Here is a 15670-nt window from a genome sequence, read left to right as displayed (position 1 = left end):
AAAATGTGTAAATTTTGTTATAAAAAAGAGACAGGGTCTTGCTACTTGGTTCAGGCTGGCCTTGGGCTCGCTTTGTAACCCAGGCTGGTCTCGAATTTGCAATGATCTACCTCCCTCAGCCTCCTGGATGCTGGGATTACAGGAGTGTGTCACCACACCTGGCTTTTTTTTTTTTTTTTTTTAACACTTGATTTTAGCCAAAAGGCCTAGAAGCTTTTTTTTTTTTTTTTTTTTTTCTTTTTTGAGACAGGGTTTCACTATGCAGTTCAGGCTGGCCTTGAACTCACTTTGTAACCCAGGTTGGTCCCAAACTCAAGGTGATCCTCCTGCCTCAGCCTCCTAAATGCTGGGATTATAGGCGTGCACCGCCAAATCTTGTTCTTTGGGACTTCTTATGGTGAATTTTGGGCTTTTTGCCGAGGACTCTGGGATGTGGGGTGAAGCTGGGAAGAGGCAGCATGGAAGAACTGAGGATGGGTGCTCAGAGGAGTCAGCATCTGGTGATGGGCAGCAGGAGGAGGGCAGGTCCCTGGGGCCCTGGGAGGTGGCACATGGTGCAGGTGCAAGAGGATAGAGTGGGTATGGGGACAGATGCTGGGCTTCAGGAGTGAGGAACAGATGGAGCTGTGCAGGTGGGGGGCAAGTGACACCAGAGTTGGGCAGAGCAAAGGCATGCAGTGGCACAGGAGAAGAGGGTAAGTTTGGGGTGTAAGGAAGAGACTGGAATGAGCATATGGGCCGAAAACAGTGTGGGGAGAGGACAGGACTGGAGAAGGAGGTGTTGAGGGGTTGGGGGGACCAGGGCTCATATTGGTGGCAGTGAGACATGACTCTGGGCTGGTTCTCTGGAAACCACCATGTCCAGAGTCTAAGCAAAGGATCCTGAGACTTGTGGTCTCATAATCCATTCTGCAATCTTTGCCTGCACCCCTGGCATGCTCACTAAAGAAGCAGAGATACAGAAGAAGATCACCAGGTGTAGTGGCACAGGCCTGTAATTTCAGCACTCTGGGAGGCTGAGGCAGGAAGATCTCAAGTTCAAAGCCATCCTAGGGAACTCAGGAATCTAGCAGGAACCTAGGGAGAACCTGTCTCACATTTAAATAAATAAGCAATAGATCTAAATCCCCAGTGTGATCCCCAGTGGGGGATGAGGGGAAATTCAGGAAGGCCAGGCAGACAGGAGGACTTCATGAAGGCAGCCACAGTGCCTTCTGCCCACACCCAAGGCAGGCAGGCAGGCCTGTACAGGGTGTCTCTTGGGTCTCAGTCCCCTTGGGGTGGAGAAGGAGGGCTGGGAGCCCCTAACCTGGCCCCCTTCTCTTAGATGTGCAGAGGAGAAAAAGCCCTGTGTGCGGCTTCGTGACGCCCCTACAGGGGCCTGAGGCTGATGAGCACCGCAAACCGGAGGTAGCAGGGGCTGCGCTCGCCCGGGGGCCTGGTGAGGGGCGGGGCCGGGCGAGGGGCAGCGCGCGGTGTGGCCCCACCCTGAACCCCGTCCCCGCCGTCCCCAGGCCGTCGTCCTGGAGGGGAATTACTGGAAGCGGCGCATCGAGGTGGTGATGCGCGAGTACCACAAGTGGCGCATCTATTACAAGAAGCGGGTCAGTGGGGGCCCGTGGTGGGAGCCACAGCTTCCTCGCCACTGCCGGCCCCCCACCCTCCAGAAAGCCCTGGCGGACAGCGCCACCGTGTGGCCACGGGGTCTCCTCGCAACCTGCCTACTCCCTAGGGCGGCTGGGGGGTTGGCGCAAAAGGGGGACCCCTGGGATGGGATGGCAAGAGGGGGCGATAGGGAGGGGACCCAATGTGCAACTCTGTCCCTACAGCTCCGTAAGTCCATCAGGGAAGGGGATCTCTTGGCCCCCAAGCAGGTGGGTGCTGCGTAAGTCCCACAGAGCGGGGAGTCTGGGGTCCCTGGGTAGGGGACGTTCAGGGACAGTTTCCACCTCGGTGGCCTGCGCAGTGTCCGGGCGTGGGAGTGGGGTGCAGGGGAATGGGCGTGCCACCATCCTGGGAGAGTCCTTGAGCCTTTTCCCCTTGGGAGGCAAAGTCGTGGGCAGACCCCAGGGGCCCCTGAGCAGGTGTCAGGAGGCATGAGGGGAATGGTACCCTAAAGACCCTGGCTCCTGGCAGGACAAAGCGCAGCGACAGGAAGGAAACTGGGGGCACGAGGTAAAGGCCCCTGGGGGACCTGGGCCTTCCAGGCAGCAAAGCTGGGAGAGGAGGGGCGGTGAGTCTTAGGGCTGGGAGGTGACCGCTCTGTCTCTCTAGGCGGAAGGCGGGTGGCCGCCACCAGAGCGATGGTGCCAGCAGCTCTTCTCCAGTGTGGTGCCAGTGCTGCTGGGGAGCCCCGAGGAGGAGCCTGGTGGGCGGCAGCTCCTGGACATCGACTGCTTTCTCTCCGATATCTCCGACACTCTCTTCACCATGACGCAACCCAACTCCTCGCCCCTGCAGCTGCCCCCCGAGGATGGTGAGGGCCAGCCTGCAGGCATAAGGAAGGGAACAGGGCCTTGAGCACCTAAGTTGGGGGTAGAAGCAGGGGCAGGCACCTGCAACTGTACCCTGTCTGTCGCTCTTCCAGCCTACATCAGCAATGCTGACATGATCCAGCCGGACCTGACGCCTCTGCAGCCCAGCCTGGATGACTTCATGGAGAGCTCAGGTGGGGCAGGGCCCTTCCCCAGGGAGACACAGCCAGGGCCAGCCAGACCTCTGGTGGGGAAGGCGATCTGGGGCATTTCTGAGTGATCTTTCTGGTCCTTCCCCATGTCACCTGTGTCCCCAGCTTACCAATTCACAGCCATTCCTGATTCATGTAGACTGTCCCTCCTCCACTTTTTTCCTTCTTTTTTTCTTTTCTTTCTTTCTTTTTTTCTTTTTTTTTAAGACAGGGTCTCCCTATGTAGTGCACACTGGCCTTGAATTTGCTTATATAGCCCAGGCTGGCCTTGAACTCACTGCAATCCTCCTGCCTCAGCCTCCCAAGTGCTGGAATTACAGGTGTGCGCCACCACATCTGGCTTAGATTTCATGAAGCGTTTTTGTAAAGCAGTGAGTCTTCTGTCTCCTCTCTTGCCCCTACTGACACCTAGTTCTTGGTCTCCTGGTGTCTTTCCAGAAATATTAGGCCCACGTAGGCAGATCAGGACGTCTTTTTTTCACGATGGGCTCTTTCCTGCGTTGCTTTACTCACCGCGATGTAGATCTTGCAGACTGTCCCTGTGTACAAGCATTTAGGGGCCTTTGGGCTCACTCAGACCCCCGGGACTGAAAGAGGGTCCTTGGCACCGAAGTCTACACTCACCAACCCTCCAGCTCCTTCCCCCACAGGGTCCTGGACCTGTCAATCAAGAAGTGGAGGCCTATGGGGCGGGGACTGGGGAATGAGGAACCTCCCCCAATCCTGGGCTGGGTGGGGGCTGTCAGGGGCAGAAGTGTAGATGGCGGTGCCCTGGGAGCAGAGCAGCCAGGGAGGGCAGCTGCCCTGTCTGGGCACACAGACCCTTGACACAGGTAGGAACCCATGATGCCCATCTGGGCTGTGGACAAAACCCAGAGACTGGGGCTGGGCAGCGACTGCTGTCCCTCCAGGGGGCTGCTGGGTGGGAGCAAATGGGATCACACAGAGCTGCCGCTGGTGTGGCCCTCACAAACACTGCACCAACTGGCTGCCACTGAGAGTCCCGAGAGACCCTCCCTGGAGAGGAGGCTGGAGAGCCCATGAGGGGCACAGCACAGTGGGCCAGGGGCTGGGTGAGGCCTGGGTGCAGAGAAGATGCCTCAGGAACTTCGGTCAGTGAGGTGGGGCAGGGCTTCGAGGGGCCTGGGGCCGGACAGAAGGGGTTGCTCTCAAGGCAAGGTGGAGACAAGTGGGCAGTCGTGGTGAGGGGGTGGCTGGGAGTCAGGGGTGATGTGCACTTGTCACCCCATATCTTCCGCCAGATCCCCTGGGATTAGGCAGCAATGCTGAGTAGGGACCCCCAATGTGAGGCTGTTTCTAAAGCCCTGAGCCTCAGAACAGCCTAGTGAGGAGGTCACGGCCCACGGGAGACAAGGGTAGAGGATCAGTGACCACCGCCTGGTTCCACCCATCTCTCTGGGAGAGATTGCAACAGGACAGCAAGAAGCCACCTTCCAGTCAGGCATGGTGGTGTGTGCCGCCTATAAGCCCAGCACTGTAGGAGGCTGTGGCAGGAAGATCTCAACTCTGAACACAGCCTGGAGAACTTAGTGACTTAGTGAGGCCTTGTCTCAATACATAAATACATAAATAAATAAAGGCCTAGGGATATAGCTCAGTGCAAAGGCCCTGGATTCAATTTCCATGCCAAAAAAAAAAGGAAAGAAAAAAACCCAGCCAACTTCTAACCAGATGCTGGGGAAGACATAGATATGGACACAGCAGATATGTACACACCAAACTATCACAGCCCAACAGGGACTCAGAGTATGGATGTGGGGACCGACACTCAGGCAGCAGGTGGTGGATCCCTGCCTGACACCCAGGCCTAGGTCTTGTGACGAGCACGGCCACCTAAGACAAATGCCCCCCACACACACACACATTCACTCGTGCACACATGCAGCTGATCCTGTAAATCCTGGTTTCCACGGAACCTGTTCTAACGCTCTCCTGGCAGGAGGCCTAGGGGAAAAAAGAGGCCCAGGCCCATACCAAGCCAGGTGGGAGTCAGCACGGGGTGGGGGAACTCGGGTCTGACTGGCCCTGGTGGCCTCGGGAACTGGCACAGGCTGGCCAGGGTCAAAGAAAGGTGCCCGGAAGGGAGCGGGTAGGCAGGCGGGCGGCGGCAGCCCCGGGATGTGGTTAGGCCACAGGCAGCTGCTTCCCAAAACCAGAATAGCCCGGGGCTTACACAACCTACACCCCAAACACTCTGCCTGCCTACTCCCCAGCTCCTCCAGGCTTCCCAGTCCTCTTTCCCCCCTTCCCCGAGCAGGTACCCCTTTGGGCTCTCACTGGCCCCCCTTGGACTTCGCCCCACCCCGGGCTGTACTTTTACAGCCTCACTGTCCCCCTTCCCACAGTCTGTCTGCTCTGTCTCAGAGTCACTGCCCTTCTGACCTTGGTCACCCCTAACTCACCCTGAAGTCCCACTCTGAGGGGCTCCTCCCCAGCATCCCACACCTTTCCCTCACAGGCTTTTCTCTGTGCTCCCCACTTTCTAGACAGAGCTGGTAAGGGGAGGGATGGGGACCTAGAAGGGACCCTGTGAGCCAAGCATGGGGTGCATGGGTGGGCTGCTTCCTGGGGACCCTGCTTACCACCTCCCTGCCCCTCTGTCTCTACTGTGGCCCCTGTACCCTAGTCTCTGGCTGCTTCCCCTGAGCCAGACAGAAGCTCCTCCAGTTTCATAATTGCCCACAGAAGCCCCCTTCCCCTCAGCTCCACCCACCCTGCCCTGGAGTCAGGGCCCAAGGCCAGCATGAGTCCTAATCGCCACCACCCTGTGTGTCCACATTACAGATTTCTTCACCAACTACCGCCTCCCACAGACGCCCACAGCTTCAAACTTCATGGAGCCCCCCAGCTTCACCCCCATGGCTGACTCCGGCTTTGGCAGTGGGATCCTGGCCCCAGAGGCACCCCCAGCCTCCTCAGGGTTGCCTCACATCCCGGGACAGAGTCGCCTGCAGGTGAGCTCACCTGCCCCAGCAGACTGCCTGGGTCCCCTCCAGCCCTGCCTGTGGACAGGGTTGACCAGGCCCTTCCCAAGGCCCAGTCTCCAAACTGGCTGGGCCAGAGGCCCCTGTAGCAGAATCAGGCAAGATGGAGGTGGAGTAGACCGAGTTCAGCGGAACGTCGGGGTGGGGCTGCTAGTGGGAGGCTTCCCAGAGGAGGGGGTTCTGGGCCTTAGTGAACTGGTCGGGTTGGGCAGAAGAGATCGGTAGAGGGCAAGCCAGGTGGAGGGAGCCGCTGGAAGGGAAGCTGTGGAGGCAGAGGGCTGAGCACCTATTTAGGAAACCGAGCTGGCTTATTCAGTCAAGCCCCATCCCCATGCTTTCCTTGCGGTGACAGTAGGTGCCTTTCACTTCCTCCATGGACCCTGCAGTCACTATGGTAGACAGTTAGGTGCCGCTGCCACCAGACACCAGGCCCCATGCTGGAAGGGCCGTGCATTGTTCACTACTGGCTCTTGAGTGCCTGGCACAGTCCATGCACATAGCAGCCCTCAGGAAGTATGCAGTGAGCGAGCAAGCAGATGGATGAGCATATTGGCGAATGGAAGGCTTTGCTATAGATGGCGGGGCATCTGTGTGTGGACTGGTGAAGGTATAAGTGGATGCGTGGTTGGCTGTGTGGCCGGGCTGGGGATGCATTTATAAATATATAAGTAGTTTGATGGGCTGGTCGAAGTGGCCGGTGAATATATGGATGACAGGTGGATGGGGCATGGGTGTGTGGATGGGTGGATGGATGGATGGATGGATGGATAAGTGGATGGATAGATGATTGGGGTACAGGGTACCCTAACTTTGGGGTTTGCCCAAGGTACTCCTACATTGGAGTATGGGATAGCCCAGATGGATGAATGGATGGGTAGATTATGGATGAGCTGGTAAACAGCTTAGCACCTGGTAAGCTGGTGTTGGTTTAGGTATGTGAACTAGCTCGTAGCTGAGAATAACTAGGCAAATGGAGGGGAGATGGATGGGTGGGTAAATGATGGACGGAGAGGCTGGTAGATGAGTTAGTGGACAGATGGACAAAGAATGGGTGAGTGGATTGGTCAGCAGATGAAGTGTTGGTCAAATGAGTAAAGACATGAATTATTTGGCAGAAGGATGGATGACAGAAAGATTGATGGGTTTCGTTATTTCTGATTTTTGCATAGAAGCATTCCACTTACTCTGCTCATTAATTGTAATTTCCATGTACATGTGCATGTGCATGTGCGTGTGCATGTGCATGCACTGGAAAGCAAGGATCCTTGCTCCTGTCTCTCCCCAGCACCCAGTCCAGAGCTCAGGGAGGGCAGGAGGCTGCCTGAGTGATTGCAAGTGCAGCCCTCTCCCCTGCTGAGTGTCTCTCTACCCCAAACCAGGCTCGAAACAGCTGCCCTGGGCCCTTGGACCCCAGTGCCTTCCGGAGTTCTGACTTCTTCCTTCCGGAAGAGCCCAAGGCCAAGCTCCCACCGCCTTCTGGGCCCCCACACCTGCTCCAGTACCCTGCCCCTGACAAGGTGCCAGGCCTGCAGCCTTGCACTCCATCTTCCTTCCCTCCCGTTGCTTCAGCCCCTGCTTTGCTGCAGGAGGAGCCCCGCTTCTCAGCTAGGTTCCCCTTCCCCGCAGCCCCTCAGGCGCGGGGAGCATCCCCGCTGCCTGCTCCCACAGCCTTCCCAGCTACCCCCGTGCAGCCTATCCCAGGCCCTGTCCCGGGCCCCACCCCCTTCCCCATAGACCCTCTGTCCTCGGGGTATCCAGAGCCCAGCTTTAGCAGTCCCTTCGCAGTGCCTCAGGGGGTGCAGCCCAGGGGCAAGCCCCTTGGCCCACCCTCCAGGGAACGGAAGGCCAGTACTACCCCCACCTTGGCCTCTGCTACCACCCAGGGCAGCAACCCCTGCCTCACCCAACTGTTGAGGGCAGGTAAGAGGGGGAAGAGGGTGTTACAAACTAGCCCTGGGAGGAGGTTCTGGGGGACAGCAGGGACCAGGGTAGCATGGAATTATGGGTGTGGGCTTTTAGGAGCAGGAGGGGGTCCTGAGCACTGATGGGGTTGGGCCAGCCCCTGCACCCCTCACAGTCCCCCTGTGCACAGCCAAGACTGAGCAAGCCGTGGAACCACCACTTGTACCAAGCACCCTCCTCCGGCCCCCAGGGTCCCCGGTAAGATGGTGGGCAGTGGGAGATGGGGATGAGCCCAAGGCCTTCACTCCAACTTTCAATCCTCTGCACCCCAACAGGAGACAGTCCCTGAATTCCCCCATGTCTTTTTTCCCCTGACCCTGGCCTCTATACCACCCCGGCCACCTCTGGGCCCAGCCACACTGGCTCCTCCTAGGCCCCTGATTGTCCCCAAAGCAGAGCGGCTGTCACCTCCAGCGCCCAGCGGTAAGGACAGGTTACAGGGTTTGGGAGGATCTAGGGGAGAGAAGAGAAGAAAGATGGAGAACTGTGTCTGGGGCCACAATGAGGAGGGCAGGGCAACAGGACCCTCTGTCCTGTGTGTCTGTCTGTCTGTCCCTGCCACAGGCAGTGAGCGGCGGCTGTCTGAGGAGCTCAACTGTGTGCCGGCTCTGGGGGCTCTGAGTGTGGGTGTCTCTCCCCCTCCACTTGTCCCGTGCCGGGGCCGGCCAGACAACAGCAAGGTGAGCGTCAGCCCCTGCCCCCAGATAGGTCTGCACCCCAGGCTCGTTTCTGGGCTCACCCCACTGTGTGCTCCCCAAGACTGAGAGCCGGCGCATCACACACATCTCCGCCGAGCAGAAGCGGCGCTTCAACATCAAGCTGGGCTTTGACATCCTTCACGGCCTTGTGAGCACGCTCAGTGCCCAGCCCAACCTCAAGGTGAGCCCCCTACTGGACTGGCACCCCAGGCCCCTTCCTGGACCCCCACCCAAGACCAGACCACAGAGCCCCCAGACACATGGGCATCATGGCCTCCAGCGCTCAGGCCTGCTTTGATGTCACCTGCAGGTGAGCAAGGCAACCACACTGCAGAAGACGGCCGAGTACATCATCATGCTGCAGCAGGAGCGTGCGGCCTTGCAGCAGGAGGCCCAGCAGCTGCGGGATGAGATCGAGGAGCTCAATGCTGCCATCAAGTAGGCTGGGCCCAGGCAGGTGCTGGGCGAGGGAGCCAGTGACTGTCAGGCCCCTGGCCCCTGACCCATCCATGCCCGCAGCCTGTGCCAACAACAGCTGCCCGCCACGGGGGTGCCCATCACACACCAGCGCTTTGACCAGATGCGAGACATGTTTGATGACTACGTCCGAACGCGAACACTGCACAACTGGAAGTTCTGGGTTGTATCCACTCTCGAGTCAGTGGCTTGGGGGCAGCAGGGGAAGCTGGGTGAGCACTGTGGCCAGAGTAGCTGTGCCCAAGAATGCAACTTAGAGACTTACCCAGACCCTGTCTCAAATAATAAAAAGGACTGGGGATATAGTTCGGTACAAAGGCCCTGGGTTCAATTCCCAGGACTGGAAAACACAAAGCCATGGAATCCACTCTCTTACCTGGCTCAGGTTCTTGACTGGAATGGGTTAGGGAGCAGTTCAGTCTACCAGATAGGGAGCAGGCAGGCAGGGGATGCTGAGCCCCAGAGCTGGAGTGGAGGGCGGGGAGCGGAGATAGCAGGGTCTTCGCAGTTGAAGATTACACAGTGCCAGGCCCTTCCTCTCCCTGATTGGGCCGAGGTCAGGGGTCCACATGAGGTGGTGGATACCATCTGGATGCAGGCTGCTCCTTGACCCGGGCCCAGTTCAGCATCCTCATCCGGCCTCTGTTCGAGTCCTTCAATGGGATGGTGTCCACAGCAAGCCTGCATAGCCTCCGCCAGACCTCGCTGGCCTGGCTGGATCAGTACTGCTCCCTGCCTGCTCTCCGACCAAGTACGTGAGCTCCTGCCTGCCCAGTCCTGGAGGTACCAGGCTTTCCAACCTGCCCAGACCCCACGGCCCTTCCACTACACCCCTCCCCAGAGTGGCTGGAGCCAGAGTTCCTGGGAGGACTGGCCATTGGCCACCCGTACGTCCTGTCCACACTTGGACTTCAGCCCTGACCTCAGCGGGTACCTCTGTCTCTGTCTCCCCAGCTGTCCTGAACTCCCTTCGCCAACTGAGCGCGTCTACCAGCATTTTGACCGACCCAAGCCGTGTGCCTGAGCAGGCCACTCGGGCAGTCACGGAGGGCATCCTGGGAAGACCATTATAGTTCTGGCACACTCTCCAGTGCTCCCCGCCTGCCCCAGGCCCTGGCTGGCACCTTCCTGCACTGTCCCCACCTCTTCGAGGCCAAGAAAAGCTAAGGAGCTCCGTCCTGACTCTGTCTCTGCCCCTGGGAGATGTGGAACCCCTCTTGGGGTGGGGAGGACTCAACCAACATGGACCTGCGGCTTTAGCCATCGTGACACTGGGTGACTCACGGAGCTCAGATGAGAGCAGGGGACAACCTGGTCCTGGGTCACTCCTGTCTACTTTCTTCAGGGGACACCAGCTACTACAGGGTGGCATCCCTCAAGCAAGGCCCAGGAGGGTTGATGCCAGGGAAGGCTGATGCCAGGGCACCTTGTGTGTGTGTGGATGTGTGAGTGTGGGTTTTGTAAAGAATTCTTGAACAATAAAAGCAAAAACTGTCTGCCAGTGTGTTGCTGTGACTGCCAACATGTCTCCCCTGGCATGGAGAGAGCTGGTGACAATGGAAATGGGGGTCTTGTTGGCTTGGAAGTCACCTTAGCCTTCACTCTGAGCTGGAAGCTACCAGAAGGCTTCAGGTGCATGTGGGACCCAGTAACCTGGAACTTCTTTCCAGGAACCACACAGAGGCCCAATTAAGAACAGGTGGAAGAGCTGGGTACGGTAGAACATGCCTGTAATCCCAGCATGAAGAGGCTGAGGCAGGAGGTCCACTACAAGTTTGAGGCCATCCTGAACTACAGAGTGAAACCGTCTCAAAAAACAAAAACAGGGCGTGGGGATATAGTTCAGTGGCATAAGTGCCTGCCTGGGAAGCGTGAGATCAGGAGTTCAATTCCTGGTACCAAAAAATAAATAAATAAATAAATAAAGTACTGAACTGCCTTGAGGAAAATGCCATGTCACCCTTCTGAAAAAAAAAAAAAAAAAAAGGGGCGGAAGCAGGGAGACTTGTTAGTGGAGGTCCTCCCTGCATGGCCAGGAGGTTCTGAGGGGCTCTGCTGCCTTCGGAGTTGGAAGCGGGCAGAGCTGGGCCCAAGAGTGGAAATGACAGGGTGCCGACACAGGGAACCATCATGAGAGAAAATGTTCCGCTGCTCACAGCCACAAGGTTGGGATGTTTTACCAGGAGCTGAGACTTCAGATGGGGAGTTGGAGTAGAAGACTGCAAAGTCCCCAAGGCTGTTCATTATTTCATTATTCATTTAACAAATAGCTTCTGAGGGGCTGTTTTGGCCAGGGAGTGATTGTAGCTCTGTGGATCCTGTTCGCTGACGAATCCCTCCCGTCAGGGAGTCAACTTCCAAACCCAACCTCCTGGAGTCCTCTACATCTTTTTGAGGGTTCTGCAGATATTTTCAGATTAAAACAGAAGGCAGCTGGTATAGTGGTGCAGAACTGTATGTAGTCCACCACTCTGGAAGGCTGTGGCAGGAGGATTGCAAGTTTGAGCCCAGACTGGGGAAATTTAATGTCTCAAAATTAAAAGTATAAAAAAGGCTGGGGATGTAGCTCCCTGTGAAGACCTTGGTCACAAAACTAAAACATTCCCCAACTTGCTTTAGTTTTTTTAAGACAAACTCTTGCTATGTAGTTCAGGCTGGCTTGGAACTCACTGTGGAGCCCATGGTGGTCTCAAACTTGTAGTGATCCTCCTGCCTCAGCCTCCCAAGCACTGGGATTACAGGCGTGAGCCACCACACTCAGCAGTTGGGTTCCCTCCTGTCTTGGTTACTTTTCTCTTGTCGCTGAAAAAAAAAAAAAACACTTGACACCCAACATGAAGGGAGGAGAGGTTTATTTAGCTTACAGTTTTTAAAGATTTCAGTCTATACTCAGCTGACTCCAAGGCAAGGTGGCTTGTCAGAAGGACAGTTGTTCATGGTGGCCACGAGCAACAAGAGCAAAAGGGTAAAATGGGAGGAGCACACCTTCTTCCCTCATTTATATTATATGCTGGCACCTGCCCCTGAGTGGGTGCAGCATTCACACCACCAATCCTAGCACTATATAACAAACTAATCACAAATGCTAGATTCAGCTACTTCCATGACTGCATGAGGCTTTGGGGGGGGGGGCATTAAAACAAACCACAGCATTCCACCTCTGGCCCCTCAAGGACTCATGCACATCCTTTATGCAAAAAAACATTTAGTCCATCTCCAAGAGTTGCCCAAGTCCTAATAGTTTCAGCATTGCTAAGAAGTTCAAGTCTCAAGTCTCCTCCGAGATCTAAGGCAAACTCATAGCTGAAACAGAAACAAAGTTAAACATCCTAACTTTCAATAGGGCAAGATAAACATTACCATTCCAAAGGGGTACAAACGGGAGTGATACCAAAGGAAGTCCAAAATCCAGCAGGGCAAACGTTAAGTCTTGGAGTTCACACTCAGCAGCTGAAGCAATCTGGTTGTGAGCTCCAAAGGGCTTGAGTGACTCCACCCACAGCACTTCCAGAGGTTTTAGCTCTCAGGACTTCTCTTTTAGGCCTGCTGTAATCAATCCTTGCAGCTTTCCTTACATGATCCATGCTCCTGGATTTTCCAAACCTCTGGGTTCTGTATTGCACCTTGGCTTCACACTCACAGCTTCACACAACTGCCTTCTTGGGGGCACATGGCCTGAACGCCCAGGCCTTTTCAAATTGAGGTGGAAGACTTTTTAACCTCAGGAATTCACGCATTCTCCATGTGCTTAAATCCAGCGCCCTATGAATACCAACAAGGTCTGCTGCCAGTTGGAGCAGTAGGCAGGCTTTCCTCCATCTTGGTTGTAGGGGTTAAGTGCCTGCATCACTGAGCGCTCTGAACTTGATTCTGAGGAACAGAATTTTTATGTTGCCGCCATTCTGGAACATGGCACTCTGAAACTTTCTCCTCCAAGCAGTCTTTCACTTTTGTAAGTTTGAGGCTGCAAAGGATGGAGATTCACTGCCTTTTCCTGTCATGCCTGCAGGCCATCTTTTTTATTTTTTATTTTTTTGTTCCTTCTCAGCAATCGAGATCTCAGCTCTATCTTTACAGTCCGCGGCTTTGTGACCAAACTTAAAACATTTTAAATTACCCTTCTGGGCTCTTTGCTCTTGATTCACAACATAAATCTGGCTAAAAGCCTCCAATAATAGCCATCCCACCGCCTCAACATTAGACTGCAGGAGGATTGTCATGAGTCCCAGGCCAACCTGGGCTACATAGTAAGTTGAAGGCCAACCTGTATTGCATAGTGAGACCCTGTCTCAAATAAATGAATGAATGGGGGAAGGGAGGGAGATGGATCCCTGGGACCCAGGAAGGAGCCAAAGGAAAAATTAGAGTTCATAGAGAAAGTAAAGAGACAAACCTCAAAGCAAAAAAAGGGAAGAGGTGATCTGTACTTTCTCCTCAGTTCCTGAGGAAGGAAGACAGAATCTACAGACACAGTGAAAGCAGGTAACTCCAGAGGGCTCCATGGAGAAGCACACCAGTGGATCTGAGCAGTAGATGCTTGCATGACAACAGCTGATAAATGACTCCAGCCCAAGCAACTTCTGTGTCCCCTGGAAAGCGTGCTTGGTCAGATGCCATTTTAGGAAGGAGTCAACTGGACCTGAGACTTGGAGCAACTGGGGTTGGCTTCATCTCAGGACTCCCAGAGTCAAAATCCTGCGGTAACTGGGTCATCCCAGGGACATTCATATGAGATGTCCAGGGTCAAGAAGCCATGGTCAAGTTGGCAGCAGACACCCACAGCGTTATAAGATACACGACTCAGGCACCAGCCTGTGACCAGAGGCCAGGTCAGCCTGAACCTCCATGGATTTGAAAGTACCGTAAGAGCCTTCCTATCCTATTCTCACTGCAGGCTTGCTGGGATTATCCAGCATGGATCTGGGCTCTGTCTGTGGCATTTGTTTACCACCAAGAGCAGAGTCATGCCCTGAACTGGACACTGCTGCAAAACTGTAAACCCCAAAAGGTAACCACAGGCTTGAAATCATAGAGAAATAATTTTGTCCCTTTGGTTTTTTGATTTTTTGAGTGTGCATGTGAGAGAGAGAGAGAGAGAGAGAGAGAGCAAGCATTGTTTTTAGTTGTTTTGCTTTGTTCTTGTTTTTGTTCTTTCTTTCGCTTATTCTTCACCAGTTTTCTGAGGCTTGGGTGATCTTCCTTTGTCCTCCAGCCTTGCTTCTAATCTTTTTCTCTTCCTTTATTTCTCTATTTTTTCCTCTTATCTTAAAAAATTTCTCCCCCAAGGTAAAATCACTTTACTGAGTAGCTATTTATTGTATATAATTTTCTGATTTGCCTTAGTTTTTCTTATCATTATGGTTGTGTCAACTTGAGAGATTTAGAAGTTTAACTAAGAGACTCAGCAAGGAGCCAGAATCCTTACTTTGTAAACATCATCAGTCTGCGCAAGAGATTTTGTGAGTTCTACACCTTCAGGGGTTGGAGAAGGGATGTGTAGAATACAAGGGAAAAAAGAGGCTTGCCCCCCCACTTCGTTTTTGTGGTTTTGCTGGCTTCTGCCACCTTGAAATATTGCCCTGTGCCATGCCACCCTGCCTTGGAGCCAGCTGATTATGGACTGAAAGCTTCACAAACTGAACTAAGTACACCTTTCCTTCCTTAATTTTGGGTGTTGGGTATTTTGTTTCAGCAACAAGAGAAAAGTAACCAAGATATTTATATAAGCATAAATCTGTGATTAAAGGCATCAAATTGCTAGTTTTCACAGTCTGGTATGTTCCAGTTCTGTGCTTGATGAAATTGTTATTACTGACATAGTTGTTGGACTCAATTGATTTTCCTTGTATGTCAATACCCAGATAGTCTAGGGGCATAAGCAATACTATAGACCAGTACCAAAAAACCAGGTGCTAAGCCAAACAGACAGCAAACTTTTGTGCCTAATAAATTAAAGAAGTAGAACCCTCAGACAGACTTGAAAGCCAAAACCCAGGTACACCCAGAAGACTTCTCTGAAAAGTAATGTTTTCCTAAAGAGGTCTTGGTAATAGTAATAAAGCTACCTACTATACACAGTTTACAAGCCTCAGTGCAGAAAACTAATAAAAAAAATAGAAAATGAGAAAACACAGGAGCAAGATGCAACCCACAAACCCCAATTGGCTTATGGCAAATTAAGGGGGCCTTGAGGTGGAAGAAATCAAAAGCCACCCAGGTAAATTTTATAAAATGATAGCAGTGGAAGTAACAAAATGGATTAATAAATATCTTGACAAAATCAAAACAGAGATAATTAAAGAAATGATGACCACACCGAAGAAAATGATTAGTGAATCTAGAATAAGATACAGATTAAAAAATAGATGAGCTTAGGAAAGACGTGGAGACCATGAGTGCCCAACATAGAAAAGGACTGGATTCCATAACACAGACTCAAATAGAAACCCAGGAGATTAAAAATTCTACTGAAATTATACACAGAAGTCAACTGACGTGAAGATAGACTGTCAGATCTATAAGATGGGGTTGTGGTTTCTAAGCATAGAAAAGTATTTGAGACACAGATTATTGAGTCATGAAATCCCAGATAACTATGCTTAAAAAATCTATGCTTAAAAAAATCTGCCCCAAGGCATTTAATAATCAAGATTCTAGAAATTACCACAAGAACAGAATATTAAAAGCTGTCAGAGAAAGGAAACAAATCGCCTATAAAAGAAAACTCATCAAAACTATAGCTGACTTCTCAACACAAACCCTTAAGTCAAGGAGAGCTTGGAGCAAAATATTTCAAGCCCTAAAATAAAATAACCTCCAACCCATTTGATAGGTTAATGAAC

General features: G+C 53.3%; 1 protein-coding gene across 4 annotated transcripts in view; it reads left to right on the top strand.

Moving 5' to 3' along the window:
• Positions 1–10324, top strand: part of Mlxipl (MLX interacting protein like) — a 31115-nt gene extending 20791 nt beyond the window's left edge. For 2 of the 4 annotated variants that reach the window (XM_063234309.1, XM_013152762.3), the window contains exons 3-17: positions 1328–1410; positions 1515–1604; positions 1830–1874; positions 2275–2476; positions 2588–2668; positions 5492–5661; positions 7071–7611; positions 7751–7851; positions 7929–8076; positions 8218–8333; positions 8413–8532; positions 8662–8789; positions 8871–8994; positions 9450–9579; positions 9783–10324. In XM_063234309.1, the coding sequence (XP_063090379.1) occupies positions 1563–1604; positions 1830–1874; positions 2275–2476; positions 2588–2668; positions 5492–5661; positions 7071–7611; positions 7751–7851; positions 7929–8076; positions 8218–8333; positions 8413–8532; positions 8662–8789; positions 8871–8994; positions 9450–9579; positions 9783–9901 (2067 nt within the window). In that variant the 5' untranslated portion in view covers positions 1328–1410; positions 1515–1562 and the 3' untranslated portion in view covers positions 9902–10324. The remainder of the gene's footprint in view (positions 1–1327; positions 1411–1514; positions 1605–1829; positions 1875–2274; positions 2477–2587; positions 2669–5491; positions 5662–7070; positions 7612–7750; positions 7852–7928; positions 8077–8217; positions 8334–8412; positions 8533–8661; positions 8790–8870; positions 8995–9449; positions 9580–9782) is intronic. The other 2 variants (XM_003470047.5, XM_013152763.3) reach the window with 2 other exon arrangements.
• Positions 10325–15670: the final 5346 nt, after the last annotated feature.

Source organism: Cavia porcellus, unplaced genomic scaffold (assembly GCF_034190915.1).
Source record: "Cavia porcellus strain 051 isolate PalLab524CR breed Dunkin Hartley unplaced genomic scaffold, mCavPor4.1 scaffold_23, whole genome shotgun sequence".
In the NCBI taxonomy this organism is placed as follows: domain Eukaryota; kingdom Metazoa; phylum Chordata; class Mammalia; order Rodentia; family Caviidae; genus Cavia; species Cavia porcellus.
The sequence above is the reverse complement of the archived record's forward strand: the minus strand, read 5'-3'. Positions and strand labels throughout refer to the sequence as shown.